Source organism: Felis catus, chromosome D3 (assembly GCF_018350175.1).
Source record: "Felis catus isolate Fca126 chromosome D3, F.catus_Fca126_mat1.0, whole genome shotgun sequence".
NCBI lineage: Eukaryota > Metazoa > Chordata > Mammalia > Carnivora > Felidae > Felis > Felis catus.
The window spans coordinates 44,348,604-44,371,394 of record NC_058379.1 but is presented as its reverse complement, the minus strand read 5'-3'; the positions used below and the strand labels follow the sequence as shown (position 1 = coordinate 44,371,394).

Here is a 22,791-nt window from a genome sequence, read left to right as displayed (position 1 = left end):
AAAATACATCTTCATTCTCATTTATAGAGTATTTCCTGTTGAGGGCTTTAGGACTAAGATTGTAGTGTTAAAAGATATTTCTCAGTTCTTCTTAGTTGCTATTAAATGCTGTGGAGTGAGTGGTCAGATTACTAAAATTAAGGACTTAATAAAATTACACATTGGATTTCACAATTTAACATCTTACTTGTTAATCAACACTGAACATTATTCATTGTAGATTAAATACTTCTCACTTGATGTTCCCGTTATAGCTTTAGAAGCTGAATTACTCCTTTGGGAGGGAAAAACCTTTTGTTTGTTTTTTATAAATAGGATGCAGGACAAAAAAGATTTGGAGCAGTTTCCTGTAATGTTTGTGGCATGCTCTACACAGCTTCAAATCCAGAAGATGAAACACAGCATCTGCTCTTCCACAACCAATTTATAAGTGCTGTAAAATATGTGGTAAGTGAAATTCATGACTTCTAAAATGCAGATAATTAGGTCAGCATCTTAAAGACATGAATTGCCAAATTTAAGTCATTGACAAATTTTTTAGGAAATAATAATGTATACAAAACCCTGGTAGTATGTATACTGGCTTATTTTAAAACAAAGCCGAACATAAAACCAGCTAACTTTATTCTGGCTGGCTTGTGTTGTGGGATTTTTTTTTATTTAAGGTACATATTTAAAGTAGTTATTATACCTCATCTCTTCTAACAAATAATGCTATTCAATTTGAGTATTTAAAAATTTTTCTTTAGTGATTATTATTAACTGTTGATAAGCCTTTTTAATAGTCATAATAGCTTGGCACAAGTTTTTATTTGAGGACTGATAGTGATATATATTATACCAAATAGATGGTTTTGCAATTTTTATTTACCTTCTTTTTGCTATCATGAGAGTTTTTCTTTATAAAATTAAAAAAAAAAATTTAAAGGTTAAGATCTCAGAATTTGTTGTATACTTAAAAAAAAAATCCCACAAAGCAAGTACATTTTAGTATATGTATTTTAGTGTATGTGTATTTGAGACACGATGGGTATTATTTAATAGTTTCTGGAAATTGCAAAGTTTTAATCATTTTGAACCATTTCAGATATCTTGTGAAATTAGTAATTTAATGTAATTGCCGTTTACCTATATCTGAAATGGAATCTATTTTTTTCCTATACATGTTACCTTCAGTACTGTACACTCACATTAATAAGACCTCCAGGATATCTGAACTGAGATCACCAATTCATTTCATGTAGATTTTTACATAAGCAACAGATGTTGGATTTTTTAAAAGATCTTTATTGGCTTCAGTTAAATTCTTACCCTTATCTTTGGTTGAAGGGTTCATGTTATTTCATTTATCCAATTAATTCTAGGCAAGATACGTAGAGTTTTCTTATCTTTTTTTTTTTTTTTCTTTTTGGGGTCTTTACTGTGGTGATTCTTTATATTCCTTATTTTATCTGCCATTGCCACACATACCCCCTTCTGTCACTTAACTAAATGCAGTATGAACTGTGTGGACGTGGAGTATCTATAGCTAGATACTGATTTATTGTTTGAAATTTGTACTTTTCCAATTTTACTATATTAATGCTCTTACAACTTGAGAAAAATAGTTCTATCAGTAGCTAAAGTATAGAATACTATGGGGCAAAAACATTTCATTTAATATACATAAGTCTCATAGAAGTTCTCATTTTACATCATCTGATTCTTGTAATTGCTTTTGTAAAATTATAAGAAGATAGGTTTAAAAGACTTAATTCCTCATCTTAAGGGAACTTCTTAATTTCTGAGAGAAAAAGTAAAGAAGTTAATCAGGAAATACGCACTCTGCGCTTCCACAGTACTAAGGGAAGCTGGTTTATGGAACAAGGTAGAGTCATTACCTTCTAAACAAATTCTGGCTCTTGAAAAGCTATCAAGCCATGTAGCAACTTAGGGAAGATTGATTCCTACCCCAGCCCTACCCCTCCTCCCACCCCACCACTTTGATGGGACAGAGCTATGGGTTATTTTATTATTTTTGAAATAAGCTCAAGAGAAGGAATTGAGTTTAGCAGTTGGCCGACCTTTGCTAACATCAAGATCAATATTTTTCTTTTGCTGTTTTCAAATGCAGATTATACATAATCTAAGACTATAGAAACTCCTCCAAAACATTGTAGCATTCTTATGTAGTGTATGGAGAGAGGATAAAAACATACCTGTTATGTTGAAGATGTTCTGCTGTGATCACAGCTCTCGATTTTGGATTGGGACATTAAACATTTATTGGGCACCTAGTATGGTGCTTTGCATTATTGTACACTTACAGGGCAGCTAGTGTTGGCTAGTGTTGTGTTTTTGCATCAAGCACTTTTTTTTCCTTTTTAAAAATTGAGTTATAATTGAAGTTTAATCACTTTTTAAGAGTTTGAGAAAACATCTGTTTGTTTTTTTTAATACTGATTTTATCTGTTTGTTTCCTGGAGAGAAGCACATAGAAAAGAAGTCATTTGGTGTTCTGGCTTTAATTAACTTTAAATGACAATATTTGGGGACTGGAAATAAAGTTTTGTTCTACTTAAGACCTTTTGAAAATAGAATAAGTTAGACCCAATGAGAGTTTTACTTTTTAAATTTTAATCAAATGTTTTTAAGGAAATAGCTTTTCCTTTGGGTAAAAATTTTCTCTTAGATATGGTAATAATCTGTGACAGTTAAGAAAGAATGGCTAAAGACCTTTACAAAAGATCAAAATGATATTTAAATTATTTAGTTATCATAGAAATTGATGCTCACAGAGCCTTATTTTTTTTATTTATTTATTTTTTTGGTTGGCAAAAATATTTTCTTTTTCTTTAACCTTTTTGGTTTGGGGGTAGGGGAAAGAATGATGATGCTCTCTATTCCGTACCCCATCTGCCTCATGGATACCATGTGAGGAAATTCATTTTATCTAACTTATTATAAGCTGTTTAGAAAGGAACTTGTTAATGCCTCAGGGGGAGCCTGGACTCTGGTTTACACTTAGAAACACTTCAATTTCCCTTCTTGAACTGAGGTACTCTTTACTAAAGGTGTGAAGAGAAAGCAGGAAAAATTCTTCCCAGAGCAGTGAGCAATGTTGCCAGGCCTGGAGCCTATCCAAAACTAAGTTATATTTTGAACTTTAAGGAATGTATTTGGGTTCTTTGCAGAGAAATTTCTAACTTAATCCTTTTGTCCTCTATCCTTCCTTATCTCCTTTGAATTAATTAACACCTGACTGAATGAATGCTCTGTGGAGGGTTCTACTCTCGGAGGTATATGATATGCCTTTGCCTTCAAGGTTAGGAGCAAAACCTGAAAGAAATGAAAAGTTAGCAAGAGATTTATGTAACTACTAAAGCAGTAAGTCAATATTAATTATTTAAATTCAGTTATAAATTAGCTTTGCAGTTCAGAAGTGATAATTTAGTAAAGCAGTGATCAGAAGAGGGGTTTGTTTTCATCGGTGAGGAAAAATTAAGACTTGAAAAATTTTTTTTTTAATTTTTTTTTCTTTTTTTTTCAATGTTTTTATTTATTTTTGGGACAGAGAGAGACAGAGCATGAACGGGGGAGGGGCAGAGAGAGAGGGAGACACAGAATCGGAAACAGGCTCCAGGCTCTGAGCCATCAGCCCAGAGCCCGACGCGGGGCTCGAACTCACGGACCGCGAGATCGTGACCTGGCTGAAGTCGGACGCTTAACCGACTGCGCCACCCAGGCGCCCCTGAAAATTTTTTTAAATGGACAAAAGGAGGTCATCTGTGATTGATGGCATAGTATAGCCAATGAGAAAGCTTAACATCTGTGTGGGGAATAATGAATAATTTTTGTTTGTTTGTTTTTACTGAATCAGATTTTTGTAGGTAGTAAGATAAGAAAAATGCATCAAATCAGATTGTGATACTTTGATTTTGATGCCCTTTGGCCTTTTTTCTTTCTGTTCTTTCAGATGTTGAAGAATTTTGAGAATTGTGAATGATACAGTTAAGTTTAAATAATGATCAAATAATATTTTGATAGAGTGTAGGGAGAGAAATAATATTTTAGTGACATATGAGGAGAGAGTAGTATGTGTTTGTGGTCTGTGTGGTGTTGGGTTATTAGGGCGTTCGTAGAAAAGGGGAAAATCGATGATCAGAACAACTGAAGGAAGATTTGACAGATTTTTGATCGGCTACAGAGCCACACTCTCCAGCATTGTAATACTAAACCATCAAAGTAAAAATGTTGTTCCTCTTCATGGGAGAGGATAAAAGTTACAGCAAAGGGAATAATAATGAATGGTATTGTAATAGTGTACGGTGACAGATAATAGCTACATTTGTGAAACTTGCATAATGTATAGAATGTATAGAATCGTTGCACCTGGGTGGCTCAGTCGCTTCATAAGGTAAGCCCTGTATCGGGCTCTGTGCTGACAGTTCAGAACCTGCTTGGGATGCTATCTCTCCTTCTCTTTCTGCCTCTCCCCTGCTCACATGCACTCTCTCTCAAATAAATAAACTTAAAAAAAGTTTTGGTTTTTTTTTTTAATTTTTTTTTCAATGTTTTTATTTATTTTTGGGACAGAGAGAGACAGAGCATGAACGGGGGAGGGGCAGAGAGAGAGGGAGACACAGAATCGGAAACAGGCTCTAGGCTCTGAGCCATCAGCCCAGAGCCCGACGCAGGGCTCGAACTCACGGACCGCGAGATCGTGACCTGGCTGAAGTCGGATGCTTAACCGACTGCGCCACCCAGGCGCCCCAAAAAAATAGTTTTTAAAAATTACCCAGTAACTCTTGCTGAGTCTTTAATTTTTTTTATGTGAAATTTGAATACATACTTATTTCTATATACTTTTTCTGTATTCCTTTTGAAGGTGATTAGGAAAGAGGACACTGGGTGTTAAAGAGAAGTAAATAGAGCAGGAATAGAGATTTTTAAATCTTGGGAATGGAAAAGGAATCTGAAGCAAAGTAGCACTGGCCCTTAGAACTGTACTGTGGCATCACTGGAATAGGGAGCAGGTATATTTGTAGGAGGGACTGAGAGGTCAGAGAATGGTCTGAGTTTCGTTGAGTGTCTCTGCTTAAAGATAAGGCTGTATATCAAGTTTGTTTCTCTCTTCTCTGATCCTGATTTTTAATTTTTCTACTTTGTTGCATCTTTTTAAAAAAACATTTTTTAAATGTTTATTTATTTTTGAGAGACAGAGAGAGAGAGAGACAGAGTGTGAGCAGGGGAGCGGCAGAGACAGAGAGGGAGACACAGAATCGGAAACAGGCTCTAGGCTCTGAGCTGTCAGAACAGAGCCTGATGCAGGGCTCAAACTCACGAACCATGAGATCATGACCTGAGCCGAAGTCGGATGCTAAACTGACTGAGCCACCCAGGCGCCCCCTACTTTGTTGCATCTTAAATAGAGTATTGTGGTATATAAATATAGGATGGGAGTGGGACTTCCAAATCTTAGAAAATAATTTTGCTTTGGAATGGAAGGCCACATAGTCCGATGTGGGACTTGATCCCACGACCCCGGGATCATGACCTGAGCCGAAGTCAAGAGTCAGACACTCAACTGAGCCACCCAGGCGCCCCCAGTTTTTCAGTTTTTAAAAAGAACTTATAAACTCTCAGGAGGGAGAATTTATAACGTATCTAGTGGCAAACATTTCTTTAATCTGTTCTTCTCTACTTTTTCCTATTTCCGGAAGTGGTGCCACCCTGTAACTCATTTCCTTAAACTGAAAACTTCTGAATAATCCTTCAGTTTTCTTTTTGCACTTCTTATACTCAACCCATTAGTAAATTTCACCTTCAAAATAGATTCCAAATCCTCCCACTCTGTCATGTCCATTGCTTCCTCTCAAAACCAAGCTGTCATCATTTGACCACTTGTGTAATGCTTTCCTAACTGGTTTCCCAGCTTCCAGTTTTGTTTCCCTACAGTCTTTCTCTATGGTGCCTACAGCCATCTTGTGAAACTTAAATCTGGGGACATGAAATATATTGTGTTATATTTGATACAAGTTAGGCAAAATAAAACTAGCAGTAATGTACCTCAGAATGTAAAAAGCAGTCCAAATTTGAATTCATTGTAGCGATTAAAGATTTGTTAACTAGGATTGCTTATAGAATATATACTTAATTAAATTTAGGTGCTAAAGTGGTTCATTCCTCATTTAAAAAAATAGTGAAAATAATTTAACTCTGTTTCTTACCATTTGTAAGACATTATTATGGATCATCATATACCAGTGAATTTTCTTCAGTTTGTATTTAAAATTCTCCATGAGATATATTCTACTTTATGCATATGAAGATAATTCTAATCCTTCTCTCACAGGATATACGTACATCTTTGGGAGTTTCATTTTCTCTATTGAAATCTTTTTCACCTAGTTTGTCCATCTTGTCCTTTAAAATCTTTAACATATTTATTACGGAAATTTTAAAGTTCTTCTATTTTTTAATTTTTCTTTTAGGTTTATTTATGTATTTTTAGAGAGAGAGCACGAGCAGGGGAGGGAATGAGAAAAAGGGGGATGGAGAGAATCCCAAGCAGTGCAGAGCCCCACGCAGGGTCTAAATGCACAAACTGCTAGATCATGACCCAAGCTGAAACCAAGAGTTGGACGCTTAACTGACTGAACCACCCAGGTGTCCTAAAATTTTAAAGTTTTTCTAATTCACATATGTGGGTCATCACTGAACCTGTTTCTATTGACTTTTTTCTTCCTGATTTTGGAATATCATTTCCTAATTCTGTTTATGGTCTTTTTTTTTTAATAGACTATTTTTTTTTTTAGATCCATTTTAGGTTTATAGTGAAATTGAGCAGAAAGTACAGAGACTTCCCATATATTAACCCCCACCCCATGTGTTCAGTATCCTCACACCAGTATGTTTGTTAAAATTGATGAACCTACACTGACACACCATTATTCAAAGTCCATAGTTTTTATTAGGGTTCACTCTTGGTGGTGTACATTCCTTGAGTTCTGAAAAATGTCTAATGACATATATCCACCATTATAGTATCATAGAGAATAGTTTCACTGCCCTGAAAATCCTCTGTTGTCTTCCTTTTTTATCCTTGCCTTCCTACTAACCCCTGGCAATTGCTGATCTTTTTTTACTGTCTTCATAGTTTTACCTTTTCCAGAATACTGTACAGTTGGAATCATACAGTATTTGTTTTTTTTTCATACTGAGTTCTTTCACTTAGTAATGTGCGCTTAAAGTTACTCCATATCTTTTCATGGCTTGATATAACTCATTTCTTTTTAAAAAGTGCTGAATAGTATTCCATTGTCTGCATGTACCATAGTTAATTTATCCATTCATCTACTGAAGGATATTTTGATTGCTTCCAAGTTGTGGCAGTTATGAATAAAGTTGCTATAAACATCCATGTACAGGTGCAGGCTTTTGTGTGGAGGTAAGTTTTCAACTCCTTTTCATAAATACTGAGTGTGATTGCTGGATTGTATGGTAAGAGTAAGTTTAGTTTTGTGAGACTGCCAAACTGTTTTCCACATTGGCTCTACTATTCCCACCAGCAATGAATGAGATTCCTTATTGCTCCACGTCCTTGCCAGAGTGTGGTATTGTCATTTTTCTGGGTTTTGGCCATTCTAATAGGTGTGTAGTGGTATCTTGTTTTCATTTGCATTTCCTAAATGACTTATGATGTGGAGCATTTTTCATATGCTTATTTGCCATCTCTATATCTTCTTTGGTAAGGTGTTTGTTCAGGTCTTTGGCCCACTTTTAGTTTGGGTGTGTTTTTTCTTGTTGTTTTAAGAATTCTTTGTATCATTTTGGATAGCAGCCCTTATCAGCTATTCATTTATATTATTTTCTCCCAGTCAATGGCTTGTCTTCTTATGCTCTTGATGGTGTCTTTTGCAGAGCAGAAGGTTTTAATTTTAATTTTAATCAAGTGCAGCTTATCAATTCTTTCTCCCATGGATTGTGCCTTTGATGTTGTATCTAAAAAGACATTGCCATTTGGAAGGTTATCTGGATTTCTTCTTTGTTATTTTCTAGGAGTTTTACAGTTTTGCTTTTTACATTTAGGTCTGTGATCCATTTTGAGTTAATTTTTGTGAAGGGTTTGAAGTATGGTATCTAGATCCTTTTTTTTTTTTTTTTTTTTTTGCATGTGGCTGTCCAATCATTCCAGCAACATTTGTTGAAAAGACTGTCTTGTCCCTGTTGTTGCTATTTTATCAAACATCAGTTGATTATATTTATGTAGGTTTATTTTAGGACTCTCTGTTCTGTTTCACTGCTATATTTGTTTCTTTTTTCACCAGTATCAGACTGTCTTGATTACTGTAGCTTTATAGTAAGTCTTCTTTTTTTTAATGTTTTATTTATTTTTGAGAGAGAAGGAGAGAGACAGTGTGAATGGGGGAGGGGCAGAGAGAGAGAGGGAGATACAGAATCCAAAGCAGGCTCCATGCTCTGAGCTGACAGCACAGAGCCCAGTGCATGGCTTGAACCTGCGAACTGTGAGATAACTCATGACCCGAGCTGAAGTTGGATGCTTAACTGACTGAGCCACCCAGGCGCCCCTGTAGTAAGTCTTTTTTTTTTAATGATTGATTTTTTTTTTTCGAAAGCTTATTCTCAAATGTACAATAGAATCTAAGAAACATTTCATTCTAACTGTAGATAGCAACAGCTGGTATGAAAAGGAATCCAGATGTTTAAACAGGGATAGAAATAAGTATCACCATTGCCACAGACACAAGGAACAGCTTACTTTTTGCCAGATTTCTTAATTCCACCTGTGGCCAGGAGACCCCCTCCCCACGGGCTTTGCTTTAGCTCCTTGAGTTTCTTGTACTCCTCTTTCTGTTTGAATGCCTTATCTCATCCATCTCCTTGACCTGCTTCAGGGACTGACTTCATGCCACCTTCATGGCTGGACATGGTGCCTGCCGCTCCTTTCCCAGACTGCCACTGGAAGGGGTCTGGATGTCAGGTAGCATCAGTCATCTGACTGTTCCTCTCCTTCAGTATCGTGTTGGCTGTTCTACCCTTTTTGCTTTTTCATATAAATTTTAGAATCATTTTGTCAGTATCCATAAAATAAATTGATGAGGTTTTTGATTGAGATTACATTGAATATGTAGATCAAATCAGGAAGAACTGACCTCTTGACGGTATTTAGCTTTCCTGTCTGATCTCAAAATTTTTTTATACACTGCATTGGAATTTCTGCAGTTTTCCAGCAGTTTTTTTTTTTTATACTTTATGCCTTGGGTAACTATCAAATGTAACTGAATTTTGACGGAGCTAATTTTAATTTTAATTTACTTTCATTTCTGAAGACTTATGATTTTGAAAAGAGATGGGTTTAAAAATTAATTATTTCAATACATAATAATTCTTAAACTTGGCTGTTGAAATGTTTTTTCAAATTGCTTTTGTACTTATTTTTAAAATTTTTATTGAAATACAACATGTAATCACTTCTCGGCCTTTTGGCTAAGATCAAATGAAATACAACATGTAAAAAAAAGTACACAAATAATGAATACACAGCTTAATATGGTGTTTTGACAAAGTCAACACCCATATGACAAGAAACATTACTGGCATCTCAAGCCCCTTTGTGCCCCTGTTGCATTCACTCCTTTTCCTTACCTTAGGTCTAACTGATATGCTGACTAGATTTGTTTTGCATTATTTTTCACTTGTTTTTTTTTTTAATGTTTATTTATTTTGAGAGAAAGCATATGCGCATGTGAGCAGGGGAGGTACAGAGAGAATCCCAAGCAGGCTCCGCGCTGTCTGCACAGAGCCTGACAGAGCTTGATCCCATGAACCGTGAGATCATAACCTGAGCTGAAAAATCAGGAGTCGGATGCTTGACTGACTGAGCTACCCACGCACCTCTATTTTTCACTTCTAAATAAATGATGCTTGAACAAGCCTTAGGCCATTGATAGTGTTTTGGCGATGGGTGGTTTGAATTTTCTAAAATAAAAAGTTTAATACAACACACACATACACTAATGAATGCCCATGTACTTATCATCCAGTGTTAATAATTAACAATTCACGGACAGTCTTCTTTCATCCAGCCTTCTAAGTTATTTTGAAACGAACCCCAGGTGTCACATTATCGTTTTGATAGATATTTTTAAATCTGTATTTCTAAAAGATGAAAAGATGACTATTTTTACCATAAAAGTTCATTTTTTTTTTTTAAGTTTGTGTATTTTGAGAGAGAACACACATGAATGGGTGAGGAGCAGAGAGAGAATCCCAAGCAGGCTCTGCACTACCAGCACAGGGCCCATCTCAGGGCTGGAACCCATGAACCGTGAGATCATGACCTGAGCTGAAGTCACGAGCTGGGTACTTAAACAACCAAGCTACCCAGGCACCTCACCATAGAAGTAATTTAAAGAATATACCTACACCTTTTTTTAATTTAAAAAAATAAAAAAAAAAATTTAATGTTTATTTTTGAGAGAGAGATAGAGAGCGAGCAGGGGGAGGGGCAGAGAGAAAGGGAGACAGAGGATCTGAAGCAGGCTCTGTGCTGACAGCAGAGCCTGATGCAGGGCTTGAATCCATGAGCCGTGAAATCATGATCAGAATCAAAGTCGGATGCTTAATGGACTGAGCCACCCAGGCGCGCAAAGATAACTGCACCTTTAAAGAAAAATCAGTTAATTCCTTACTATCAGAGATTCCCTTAGAGTTCAAAGCTCTCCAGATATAATTCTCTATACTGTTTATTTGTTTGAATTAAGATCCGTATATTGGCATTCGTTGTCACGTCCCTTAAGTCTCCTTTAATCTGAAGGTTCTCCCTGTTTTTTTTTTCTTGCTATATTGGTAATCTTTTCAAAAGCTGGTTGTTGTTTTTATTTCTCAAGGTATTTTTTTCATGGGTATTCTCCTTCAGCCTTTTTATGAACGTGATTAGTGTGAGGTTTGAAAATTGGGGTATAATTTACAAACAGTTAAATGCACAGATCTTGGTGAATTTTGGTAATTGTATAGATAGATCAGTGTTTCCACCACTTAATGTATATTGTTTTCAGTTAATACCCTTTTTATTTTTATTTATTTATTTATTTTTTTAATTTTTTTTTTCAACGTTTATTTATTTTTGGGACAGAGAGAGACAGAGCATGAACGGGGGAGGGGCAGAGAGAGAGGGAGACACAGAATCGGAAACAGGCTCCAGGCTCTGAGCCATCAGCCCAGAGCCTGACGCGGGGCTCGAACTCACGGACTGCGAGATCGTGACCTGGCTGAAGTCGGATGCTTAACCGACTGCGCCACCCAGGCGCCCCTTAATACCCTTTTTAAATGGAAAGAGAGGAGAAATCCTTTTCATTCTTTAGATTCTAAAGTTTAGAGTAAGTACAGTGGCAAGGAACAAAAAATAATCATTGATTGCTATTAGGAATATAAAGCTTTTTGCTTTTCACAGCCAGATAAGTGAATTAAGAAAATTTGGGGTTTGGAAAATATTACTTGCTACCAGAGGGATGTATGTAACATTTTAGAGCTAAAGGTGAGAAGTGTAAATGCACTGGGTTGGAATTTGCATCTTCGTGGAAAGCTGTGGCTGTTTGGTTATTCCTGTAAATTGTACGCACCCTTCCCCCACAACCTTCACCTCTGCCTCAGTTTCAGGCAACAATCTCCTCTAAACTTTTTAAAGTCAGGAAGATCATGTGGTTATTAACTCCAAGAAAGAGATAACTACAGTGGAGGCATATAAATGTCTTAAGTATGTTATTTGACAGACATTAGCCTACTTGGTTCTTTCATCTGTCTGTGGTTTGAATTTATTGTTTATTTAACTTTGGGGACTTTATTAATCAACTTGGGTTTTCTTAGAGTAGGGCACTGATCTTAGTTTGATATCATTATTAAGGTAGAATAGAAGTTACTGAGTGGCTACTCTGTGTGAGGAATTATCTTAAATACAACTCTCTTAATCAACTAAGTGATGGAGGTGATGACAGCCATTTTGTACATAGCCTAGATCTGGAAACAGAGAATTTGTGATTTGTACAAGTTATATAGCTAGTAACTACCAAGAACAGGGCTTTAAACCCTGAACTTTTACTCCAAAACCTTTGAACAGTTTTCACTAAAATACACTGTCTTCATGAGTATTAGAAACCTAAGAAATAGTAACTCTGCCCTTTGCAAATGCTTGCTGCTTATATGTATGTGAAGAAACAGTCATATATAAAACACAAAATTTTGTCAAATCCAATTGTGATAGAATTTCTGCATGAATGTGCAAGTCTCAAATTGTTTCAGGAGAAAGTTTTACACTAAAAAGTAAAACAAAATAATTTGTCTAGTGCTTATGGTGCAATATAATGACATTAGACCAATATTTTTGTTTTAAAGGTAATAGGTAAATTGATCAGATTTTCTTTAGATAATTCAGCTCAGGATATGACTTTTTTTAGAAGTGGGGGTTACTTAAATTTTCCAGTTCTTCATTGAATTTATAGTTTAACTTTTAAGATGAAAAGTCTGTTTTCATTTTATGGAAAGTGGATATATTTTAAAAAGCTTTTCCTAACTTAACATAGTAATATAAATTTGTTTTAAAAGAGGTAATGTCTTTTATACTCCTTAAAAATTGCTTACCTAAATTCAGATTTAATTTCTATTTTGAAAAAAAAAATGACTTCTGTGTCTATTGTTTCTGCTCCTTTTCAAATCTTGAGAACCTTTTAACCAATCATAATTACAATCAACTGAATTTTACTTTATCTTTGTGTGCTCTGTTTTTTAAACAAATTCTCATTTTAAATACTTCAAATTGTTACATTTACTAAGCTTATTACTAGACTTTTTGTCCCTAAGATCCTGCCCCTCTCCTAAAAAGCCATTCTAAATTTTTTAACAGAAAATCAGCTTCCTTTCAAACTTGCCATAGTATTAAAAAAAATGTAGTTGTCTTTTTCTTGGTTTTATTGAGCTTTCATAGTCTTAAAAGATTTCAGAAGATCATGGTTTTCTCTAATAGAAGTACATACTGCTTCTTGAAAGTTTTTTTTGTTTGTTTTTGTTTTTATTTTTGTTTTTGTTTTTTAAATGTAAAGTTGATTGGGTAAGGCAAATGGAACAACCAGTTAAGCTCATTCCTTCTGTACTTACTATTAACTTCAAAGCTCCTAGTTTTAACCTCTGGTTCAGTCCCATCTTACTAGATTTAAGTGGTTTTTGTTTTGTTTTTTTTTTCATGCAGGTTCTGCTCATTAATCACCACGAGTGTGGATCTGAAGAAGAGTTTATTACCTCTCTTTTTTTGAGTATGTTTAACTTCAGATACACACAACGTAGCTTCTCCTTCCCTATTAGATTCTTAGAAGGTAGTTATATTTTTATAGTCTCCTTCTTGTGACTTTGATAGTTGTGATCAATAAGAATAAAAACTATTCCTTACTACATACTGGGCTACTGCATGCAAATCAGTTCATTTAAAACCTCCTGGAGGTCTTTGGCATGCCAGACATAAAACCATGAGTGTTTGTTTGTGGAGGTAACCATGTTCCAAAGGAATTTAAGAGTTCTTTTATCAAGAAACTGGGAGAGTTATCTTTCAGGCTCTGGGAATCACTTCTTTTAAGGGGCTTGCTTTTGGTGTGTGATTTTCAAAATTAATTTAAAATGGGAAATGGTAAATTAAAAATATTCTTGTGGTATTAGACTTTTGAATGATTAGTATAGAGAAGTTAGCTTGCATTTTACCTATTGTATGCTTAACAAAATAGCTGATTGTATCATGTAAACATTAATGAGAATATTTTTCCATGTTTGCAACTTTTAGACACAGCAATATATTTTTCTTCTTGTACATGAATATGATAAATGAAATATGGTAACAAAATTCGTTCATGTTTTTTATATCTAGGGTTGGAAAAAAGAAAGAATTCTGGCTGAATATCCTGATGGCAGGATAATAATGGTTCTTCCTGAAGACCCAAAGTATGCTCTGAAAAAGGTAAATTTTCAGTGAAATTTCATGTAGAACGGATAATGTAATTTTGTAGCCACTTTTAACAGTGTAATGCATTATTGGCATAGCATATTTAAACACCAATTCTGAAAACAAGCAATAAGCATTTAAAGAATAAAGAATACAACCCAACTGAAAAATTGTGCTTTAAACTTGTAATGAGTTTGGGATATGTGAAATAAATTTTTAGTGAATTGATTACTGTCCCATATTATCAGTAAATTGAGTGATGATATAATAGGCATGCTAGTTTATGGTGCCACATAAGTGACTTTAAGAATCAGAATTATAATTAAAATGTGAATAACTTTGAAAATTAAAATGAACAATTTTAAAGTTTCATGTTGAGAGTAAGTTTTTATTTTTATTATTTTTATTTTTTGAAGTTTATTTATTTTGAGGGAGAGAGAGCGAGCAGGGGAGGGGCAGAGAGAGAGAAAGGGAGGGAGAGAATCCCAAGCAGCCTCTGCGCTGTCAGCGTGGAGCCCAATGTGGGTCTCGACCTCATGAACTGTGAGATCATGATATGAGCCAAAATCAAGAGTCAGATGCTTAACCGACCAAACCACCCAGGCACCCTGAGAGTAAATTTTTAAATAAAAGCTTATTGCAGAAGAGGATATAATAGTAGTAATTCTGAGATTAAGCATGGGGTAATCATATAATGTTAAGAGAAAAAAGATATATTCTGATTTATAGTTATAATGTAGAAAACCTAAAAAGATCCTCTTATCTAGTGTGAACCAGGTTTTATTCCAACTTAGAGTTCCATACTTTGAAGGTTCGGAGAAATAAACCAGAGAGATAATGAAGTCTGGAATCATTCTATTACATCAAGTATCTTTTTTTTTTTTTTTTTTTCCAATTTCCACATGCTTTTTCAGAAGTACCTTGTAATGTACAGCAATGGGTCCAGTTGTCTATATGTAAATCTTAATTTCACTGAGCTATGTCCAGAATGTCTAGAAAATGCAAGGAAAATGATTTATTTATGCTTATTTTTGGATTAACAATTGGACCTCTTTAAATTTAGGATAACTTAACCAATAGCTCAGTTGGTTAAACGTCTGACTTCGGCTCAGGTCATGGTCTCGCAGTTTATGAGTTTGAACCCCACATCAGGCTCTTCGCTGACCACACAGAGCCTGGAGCCTGCTTTGGAGTCTGTGTCTCCCTCCCTCTGTCCCTCCCCTCCTCACACACACTCTCTCTCTCTCTCTCTCTCAAAAATAAATAGCTATTAAAAACAATTTTTTTTTAAATTTAGGATAACTTCACTTGAAAGGGAGGTTGAAAGAAACATTTTAACCCTATCATTTGAAAGTATAGCTAACATTCTACTTTATCTTACTGTTTTTGACTTCAGATAACCCTGTATTATCTATGACGGGACAATCTCAGATAACCAAATAAGCCCCCATACTACACCACTGCCTAATAATATAGACAATAGCATTTAGAATGACACATAACTATGCCCCCTGTCTTATATTTGAAACATTGATCCTTGTCATAAAAACAAATATTTGTTAGTTAATATTGGATTAGTGATTGACTAAATGAAAATTATGTAGTTTTTGGAATTCCAGCCATTACCGTTTGGAAATGAACAGTTGCTACACCACCACATGTGGCATTTGGACTTTTCGTAACTAAGAATATTAAGTAAATATGAACATCCTCGTTTTGGTTTCTCAGGGCAGAATCTTAGTAACAATGCAGTATGTTACTAGTTAATATCCCATAATGGGTTAAAAATGAAAATCTAAGGAATTGTGAGTCATTTGCCTTTAGGAACTGAAATATGAGTTATATTATGGGCTCCGGTTCTAGGATTAAAAGGACTTGAGTTTTCATCCCTGAATAAAGGATTTATTACATGGTATTCTACATGTCAGAGGTATGAAGACTTAATGCTCTTAGGGGTTATTTTCATTTTAAACTTAGTAACACAAATGAGTATTTGTTGGACTGATTATTTGCATTTGCTAAGTGTTTGTTTATTTTTGAGAGAGCCTGAGCAGGGAAAGGGCAGAGAGAGAGGGGGAGAGAGAGAATCCGAAGCAGGCTCCATGCTGTCAGTGCAGAGCCAACCTGGGGCTCAATCCCATAAACTGTAACATCATGATCTAAGAAATCAAGAGTCAGGTGCTTAACCAAATGAGCCACGCAGGTGCCTCTTGAATTTTTTTTTTTTTAAACTGGGGAAAGAAGTAATGTTTGAGTACTTACAAAAACCTTTTAGTGCCTACAAGAGCTAGAGCTTGTATTTGACCTTGACCACAGTTCTAGGAGGTAAACTACAAGAAGCATGGTTTGATGTCATATTAGTATTTAAGGATTCAAATCTCTGCTCCTTGGTTTTCTAGATGTCAAGTATCTGACATGGGAAAGTTACCTTTGAATTTTCTTCCTTGCACATGTAAAGTGAGGAACCATAGACTTTGAAGAGATGTTGGACTTAAGTAAGATAATATCTGGCCAATGGTTGATAAGGAATAAACATGTGTTTCTTTCCTCTCACTTCCATTTTACTGATGAGAGTACTAATTAAGGCTTGGAAAGAAAAGTGGCTTGCCTGGCTAAGATTCCAGTGAAGCTCTCTCCAGTTCTCAAACCCGTGATGCTTCGAATGGGAAGCTTTAATGTTCTTATTGTCCGTTGTAGAAACTCTGTTTTTGTTCTTTAGACTGCTGGTCTTGGCATTACTGTCCATTTCTTACCTCATTTTGCACATTGTTCCACAGGCCTTGAAAAACAGGTCAGTAGGTCAGCATAATCATTCCAATTTTTTTAATTTAAATTTTTTTTTTATTTTTAGAGAGAGTAGGAACTGAGAGAGAGAGAGAATATCTTAAGTAGGTTCTCTTGCTCAGTGCAGAGCCTAACATGGGGCTTGATCCCTAGAGCCAACTGAGCCATCCAGGTGCCCCCCAAAGAACTCTTTAAACAATGTCCTGCTTCGAATAATATACTCAACTTACTGAACTGTAATAGTATATTTTTACATCTATACATTGCTTTTTTTGTTACAAAAAATACTGTTCTTTATTTGGCAGGTTGACGAGATTAGAGAGATGGTTGATAATGATTTAGGTTTCCAACAGGCTCCACTAATGTGCTATTCCAGAACTAAAACACTTCTGTTTATCTCTAATGACAAAAAAGTAGTTGGTTGCCTAATTGCGGAACATATCCAGTGGGTAAGTGACTTTTAAAGAGTGTTCATATGTAGTTTGGTGGCTAAAGCGTTTACTGTGTAAACTTGAATAACATAATCCTGGTAAATTTATCAACATTTGATGTAAGGAAGCATGTGAATGTCAGATTTCCTGTAATTTTTTATTAAGTGGAATTGTATCTTGCGTGAGAATTAGTTTCTCAAGTTAGTATATAAAATAAAAATTTTATAAATCAAAAGCACTGTAAAATTTTGTGTAGGAGGTTTCCATGTTGGAGACTAATGTAATGTATGCCTCAGTCGCTTGAGTACTGGAATGAAGCAAAGGTTGGCAAACTGTTGCCTGAGGACAAAACCCAGCCTGTTTTTGTAAATAAAATCTTACTGTAAAATAGTGATATCCTTTTGCTTACATATTGTCTGTGGCTGGTTTTCCACTACAAAGGCTGAGTTGAGTAGTTGCAGCAGAAGTCAGGTGGGCTACAAAGCCTTTCTTTATAAAAAGTTGCCCATCTCCAGAATAGACCACTTCTTTGGTTGAGTGCTAGGTAAGAATTTGGTTTGTATTTAGGAGCCAAATTGTACAAAAACTAAATAAAAGAATCGCAATAAAAGGTATATGCTCACATTGGGTAAGTTATGTACTAATAGACCAACTTAGGAGAACAGAAGATTCTGTTTATGCTCAAAGAAGGCATACCTTATTTAAATTGGCTTTTTTCAGCTGAGCTGTTGTTCATGAATTCAGTGCACATTGGATTTGACTTTTGTTCAGTTGGTATCTTTTAGTATATAAATAGTTGCCTGCAAATGTATATTTTACCATAAAGTTTTCTAACGAAACAAAGTCAAAACAAGTCTGCATGAACTAATTTCTGTATGTTAAAAAATTTCAGCCTTAAATTGTATAGCTTTATGAATCTTGCTGTCTATTTTCACAAAATTGATTTAAATGAATAGCTGATAAGGTGATTTGGGGATATAAATTTGATATGAAATGGCTTGCAGAGTTTGCCATATTGAAATTGAGTTAATTTTACATAGTGCAAACCCTTGTATTTTTTTCTCATTTCTGTTCTGCCTAGTTCCACAAATGATTTTTGCAGTGTTTAGAAGATAGTTATGTAATGGCTGTTTGTTGTTAATTCTTCATTGTATTGTCTGATTGTTTTAAGTTTTGTACCATGTCCCATCAGAAGGCTGGTTGTTGTCCAACTAGACTGGTAGAGGAGACATCATGCTTTTTAAAGCACTTTGGTGGTTTTTTTTTAAGTGACGGGAGTGTGGGGAAAGCAGCTTTTGAAACTCTTGATTCTTCTGCCATTCCTATTCCTAGTTCTTGCATAGCTGTGAACCCTAAAACTGTGGCAGCACACAGACAGTTGTTACGACCGCTGAGTTCTTCACATGTGCTTTGCTGGTCCTTGGAATGTGGGTAATAGAGGAAAAAAATAACATTCAGTTGCCATTATGGGCCAGCCATGATGGCAAGGTATTTTGTATGTATTACCTTATTTAATTTCTCAACAGTTTTCTGAAAGAGGTGATAAATATCTCTAGTTTATAGATGAGGATCTCAAATCTTAATTAGTTACCTCTCTCATGGTGACATAACTAGTAAGTGAATTAGAATAGAATGGAGATTCAGGTCTATTTCCTGCTAAAGTGGGAGTGAAAATATATGTGACTCCCATAGTTTAAGAAGCCAGACACATGTAGTGACCTCCTCACTAAGGTTAGTACTAGACAACTGATAATTAATATTCTTACTTTAAAATTTTTTCCTCTAATTTTGATATATTAGGGCTACAGAGTTATAGAAGAGAAACTTCCAGTTATCAGGTCAGAAGAAGAAAAAGTCAGATTTGAAAGGCAGAAAGCCTGGTGCTGCTCAACATTGCCAGAGCCTGCAATCTGTGGGATCAGTCGGATATGGGTATTCAGCATGATGCGTCGGAAGAAAATTGCCTCTCGCATGATTGAATGCCTAAGGTAACTTGAATGTAATGCTTCAAGTCATTTTCTGTTGTTCTAAGATTTCAGCAGATTTTTAGTATAAAGATTGGCATTTAATTAATCTTAAATGTATAATCTTTATCTTCTTAATTTAAAATTTGCGTAAGATTGTCAGCATATTGGATCTGTGTTTTTTATGTGAAGTTAATCTGAGGGGGGAGAAAGCACTATCAGTTAAATACTGGGAAACCATTTTTGCTTACTTGTAACTATATTAGGGCAAAATAACCCACTTATTTCAAACTGTGATCAATATCAGAGAATTTTAAAGAAAATCAGATCAGTGTGGGAAGTTTTTTGGGAATTTAGCTTTTAGGAAAATTTGTCTTAATTTAAGAATATTATTTGTAAATTATTTAAGTCTCTTACTAGTTTTTCTTTTTGCTTTTATTGCTTGATTTTAAATTAAAGGTATAGAGGAAAAGACTCAGATAAATTGCATGTTTTTTTTGTTGTTGTTCTTTTAAAGTACCTTTGCTAACAGATTAATGGAGGTTCAAATTAATCATGCAGATGAGGTTTTCATGTCAGTCTCTTGTTTTTGTTTATTCCTAAAATCCCTGTCTGCAATTACTGTAGGTATAGCTTTCAAAGTAATTCATCATTGTGAGGTCATAAGGCTCTAGAAATCTTAGAGCCTTAATGTGTTTCTGGTCTCTTCCCCCTTATTTTATTGTGAATAATGATCCAGGAGGGCTCAGGTCTACTCACACTTTTCATGATGAGTGCAGGCAGGTATATTTCTAGCTCTTTAAAAACTAAACCTGGAAAATGCAGCTGCTGAAATACTAGTCCTAAATATGAGGGCATTGCCCTTCCTTTGTTTTTTTAAATGAAAAGCAGTTTTATTTATCTTTAATTTTTTTTTTAAGTTTATTCACTTAGAGCAAGAGCGAGCACAAGTGGGGGAGGGGCAGAGAGAGAGAGACAGAGAGACAGAGAGAGAGAGAGAATCCCAAGCAGGCTCTTCACCATCAGCACAAAGCCGAAGTCAGATGCTTAACCAACTGAGCCACCCGGGCGCCCTGCCCCTCCTTTAAGATTACAGTGTGAAAATTCTAATAGTCTGTATCCTGGCTAATAAAAAAATTTTTTTTTGTTAAAAACAGCCGTATTGAGCTGTAATTACGTAGCATAAAATTCATCTATACAGTCAGTGGGTTTTAGTATATTCAGAAGGCTGTGCAACCATCATCACTTTCCAATTCCAGAACATTTCCATCACTGTCCTCCCACAACCCACACCTGTTAGAAATCACTCCCCATTTCCCTCTCCCCCACCTTCTTACAATCACTAATGTACTTTTCTATCTGAATGAATTTGCCTATTCTGAACATTTCATATAAATGGATTCCTATAATATATGACCTTTTGTGACTCGTTTATTTTACTAAGCATGTTTTCAAGGTTCATCCATGTTGTAGCATGTATCTGTGTGCTTCATCCTTTTTTTATTGCCAAATAATACCCCATTGTATGCATATACCACCACATTTCATTTATCCAGTCATCAGTTGATGGACATTGGGTTGGTTATACTTTCTGGCTGCTATGAATAATCTATGAACATTCATGTACAAATTTTTGTGTGTTTTTATTTCTTGGTAATTGGTTTGCACGTTTTTATTTCTCTTGGTATATACCTAGGAGTAGAATTGTTGGGCCATATGGTAACTGTTTGTGTAACATTTTGAGGAGCTGCCAAACTGTTCATTTATCAAAGCAGCTACACTGTTTTACAGTCCCTCCAGCCACATAACAGGCTCCATATCCTCACCAACACCTGTCATAATTTTAGCTATCCTAATGAGTGTGGAGTGGTATTTTGTTTTGGTTTTGATTTACATTTTCCTAATGACTAATGATGTTCACCATCTTTTCATGTGCTTATTGGCCATTTACATATATTTTTTAGAGAAATGCCTATTCAGATCCTGTGTCCATTGTTTTTCTTTTTCTTATTATAATAGTTCTTTATATATTCTGGAGACAAGTCCCTTATCAGATATATGATCTCCAAATTTTTTTTTTCAAATTTTTATTTAAATTTTAGTTAACATATAGTGTAGTATTGGTTTCAGGAGCAGAATTCAGTGATTCATCATTTACATATAATATCCAGTGCTCATCATAACAAGTGCTCTTCTTAATACCCATCCCCCACTAGCCCATCCCCCACCCTCCTCCCTCCATCAACCCTCAGTTTGTTCGCCATGTTTAAGAGTCTCTTATGGTTTGTTTTCCTTTCTCTCCCTCCTCCCATCCCCCCCCCCATATTTTTCTGTTTTGTTTCTTAAATTCAACATATGAGTGAAATCATATGGTATTTGTCTTTCTCTGACTGACTTATTTCATTCAGCACAGTACACTCTAGCTCCATCCACATTGTTGCAAATGGCAAGATTTTGTTCATTTAATAGCTAAGTAATGTTCCATTGTGTATATATACCACATCTTCTTTATCTCTTCATCCCAGTTGATGGACATGCAGGTATTTTCCACCATTTCATAGCTGTCTTTTCATCTTTTTTATGTGCTATGAAGCACAAAAGTCTTTAATTTTGAACTCCAAATTATATATCTTTTTCTACTGTCATTTGTGTTTTTGGCCTCCTAAGAAGCCATTTCCTAATGCAAGGCCACAAAGATCTATACCTATATTTTCCTCTAAGAGTTCATTAGTTTAATTCTTACATTTAGGTCTTTGATTCATTTTAAGTTAATTTTTGTGTATGATGTGAGATGAGATCCAACCTCATTCTTTTTTTTTTAATTTTTTTTTAACGTTTATTTTTGAGAGCATGAGCAGGGGAGAGGCACAGAAAGAGGGAGACATAGAATCTGGAGCAGGCTCCAGGTTCTGAGCTGTCTGCACAGAGCTCGACATGGGGCTCGATCTCACGGAACCGTGAGACCATGACCTGAGCTGAAGTTGGATGCTTACCTGAGGCACCCAGGAGCCCCCAAACTCATTTTTTTTTTTTTTTTATATGGATATCCAGTTGTCCCAGCACCATTTGTTAAATAGACTGGTCTTTTCCATCAAATGGTCTCTGCACCCATGTCTGAAATCATTGATTGTCAGGGTTTTATATCTGGAGTCTTCAATTCTATTCCATTGATCTGTTCTTATGCCAGTAGCACACTGTTTTCAATTCTGTAGCTTTGTAGTATGTTGTAAAATAAGGAAGTGTGACTTCTTCAGTTTTGTTCTTTTTTAAGATTCTTTTGACTATTCAATGACTTTTCCATTTCCATATGAGTTTTAGGACACCAGTTTGTTAATTTCTGCAAAAGCAGCCATAGATCTGATTCATAAACACGGGTTATCTTTCTCTTTATTTAAGTTTCCAGGTTTTACACTTCTTTTGTTAAACTTACTCCTGAGATAGTTAATTTCAGGTATATAGAAATCTAATTAATTAAAAAATTTTTTTTAATGTTTATTCATTTTTTGCACAAGCAGGGGAGGGGCAGAGAGGGAGACATAGAATCTGAAGCAGGCTCCAGTCTCTGAGCTGTCAGCACAGAGCCCAATGAGGGGCTCAAACTAAGAAACTACAAGATCATGACCTGAGC

At 35.3% G+C, this 22,791-nt stretch overlaps 1 protein-coding gene across 5 annotated transcripts in view; it reads left to right on the top strand.

The window, feature by feature from the left end:
* ESCO1 (establishment of sister chromatid cohesion N-acetyltransferase 1) overlaps positions 1–22,791 on the top strand; it is a 75,716-nt gene that overhangs the window by 50,190 nt on the left and 2,735 nt on the right. For 4 of the 5 annotated variants that reach the window (XM_003995061.5, XM_011288077.3, XM_045041748.1 and 1 more), the window contains 4 exons: positions 316–447; positions 13,910–13,999; positions 17,074–17,217; positions 19,000–19,187. In XM_003995061.5, the coding sequence (XP_003995110.3) occupies positions 316–447; positions 13,910–13,999; positions 17,074–17,217; positions 19,000–19,187 (554 nt within the window). Of the gene's footprint in view, positions 1–315; positions 448–13,243; positions 13,368–13,909; positions 14,000–17,073; positions 17,218–18,999; positions 19,188–22,791 lie in introns of those variants that run through there. The other variant, XR_002147559.2, reaches the window with a different exon arrangement.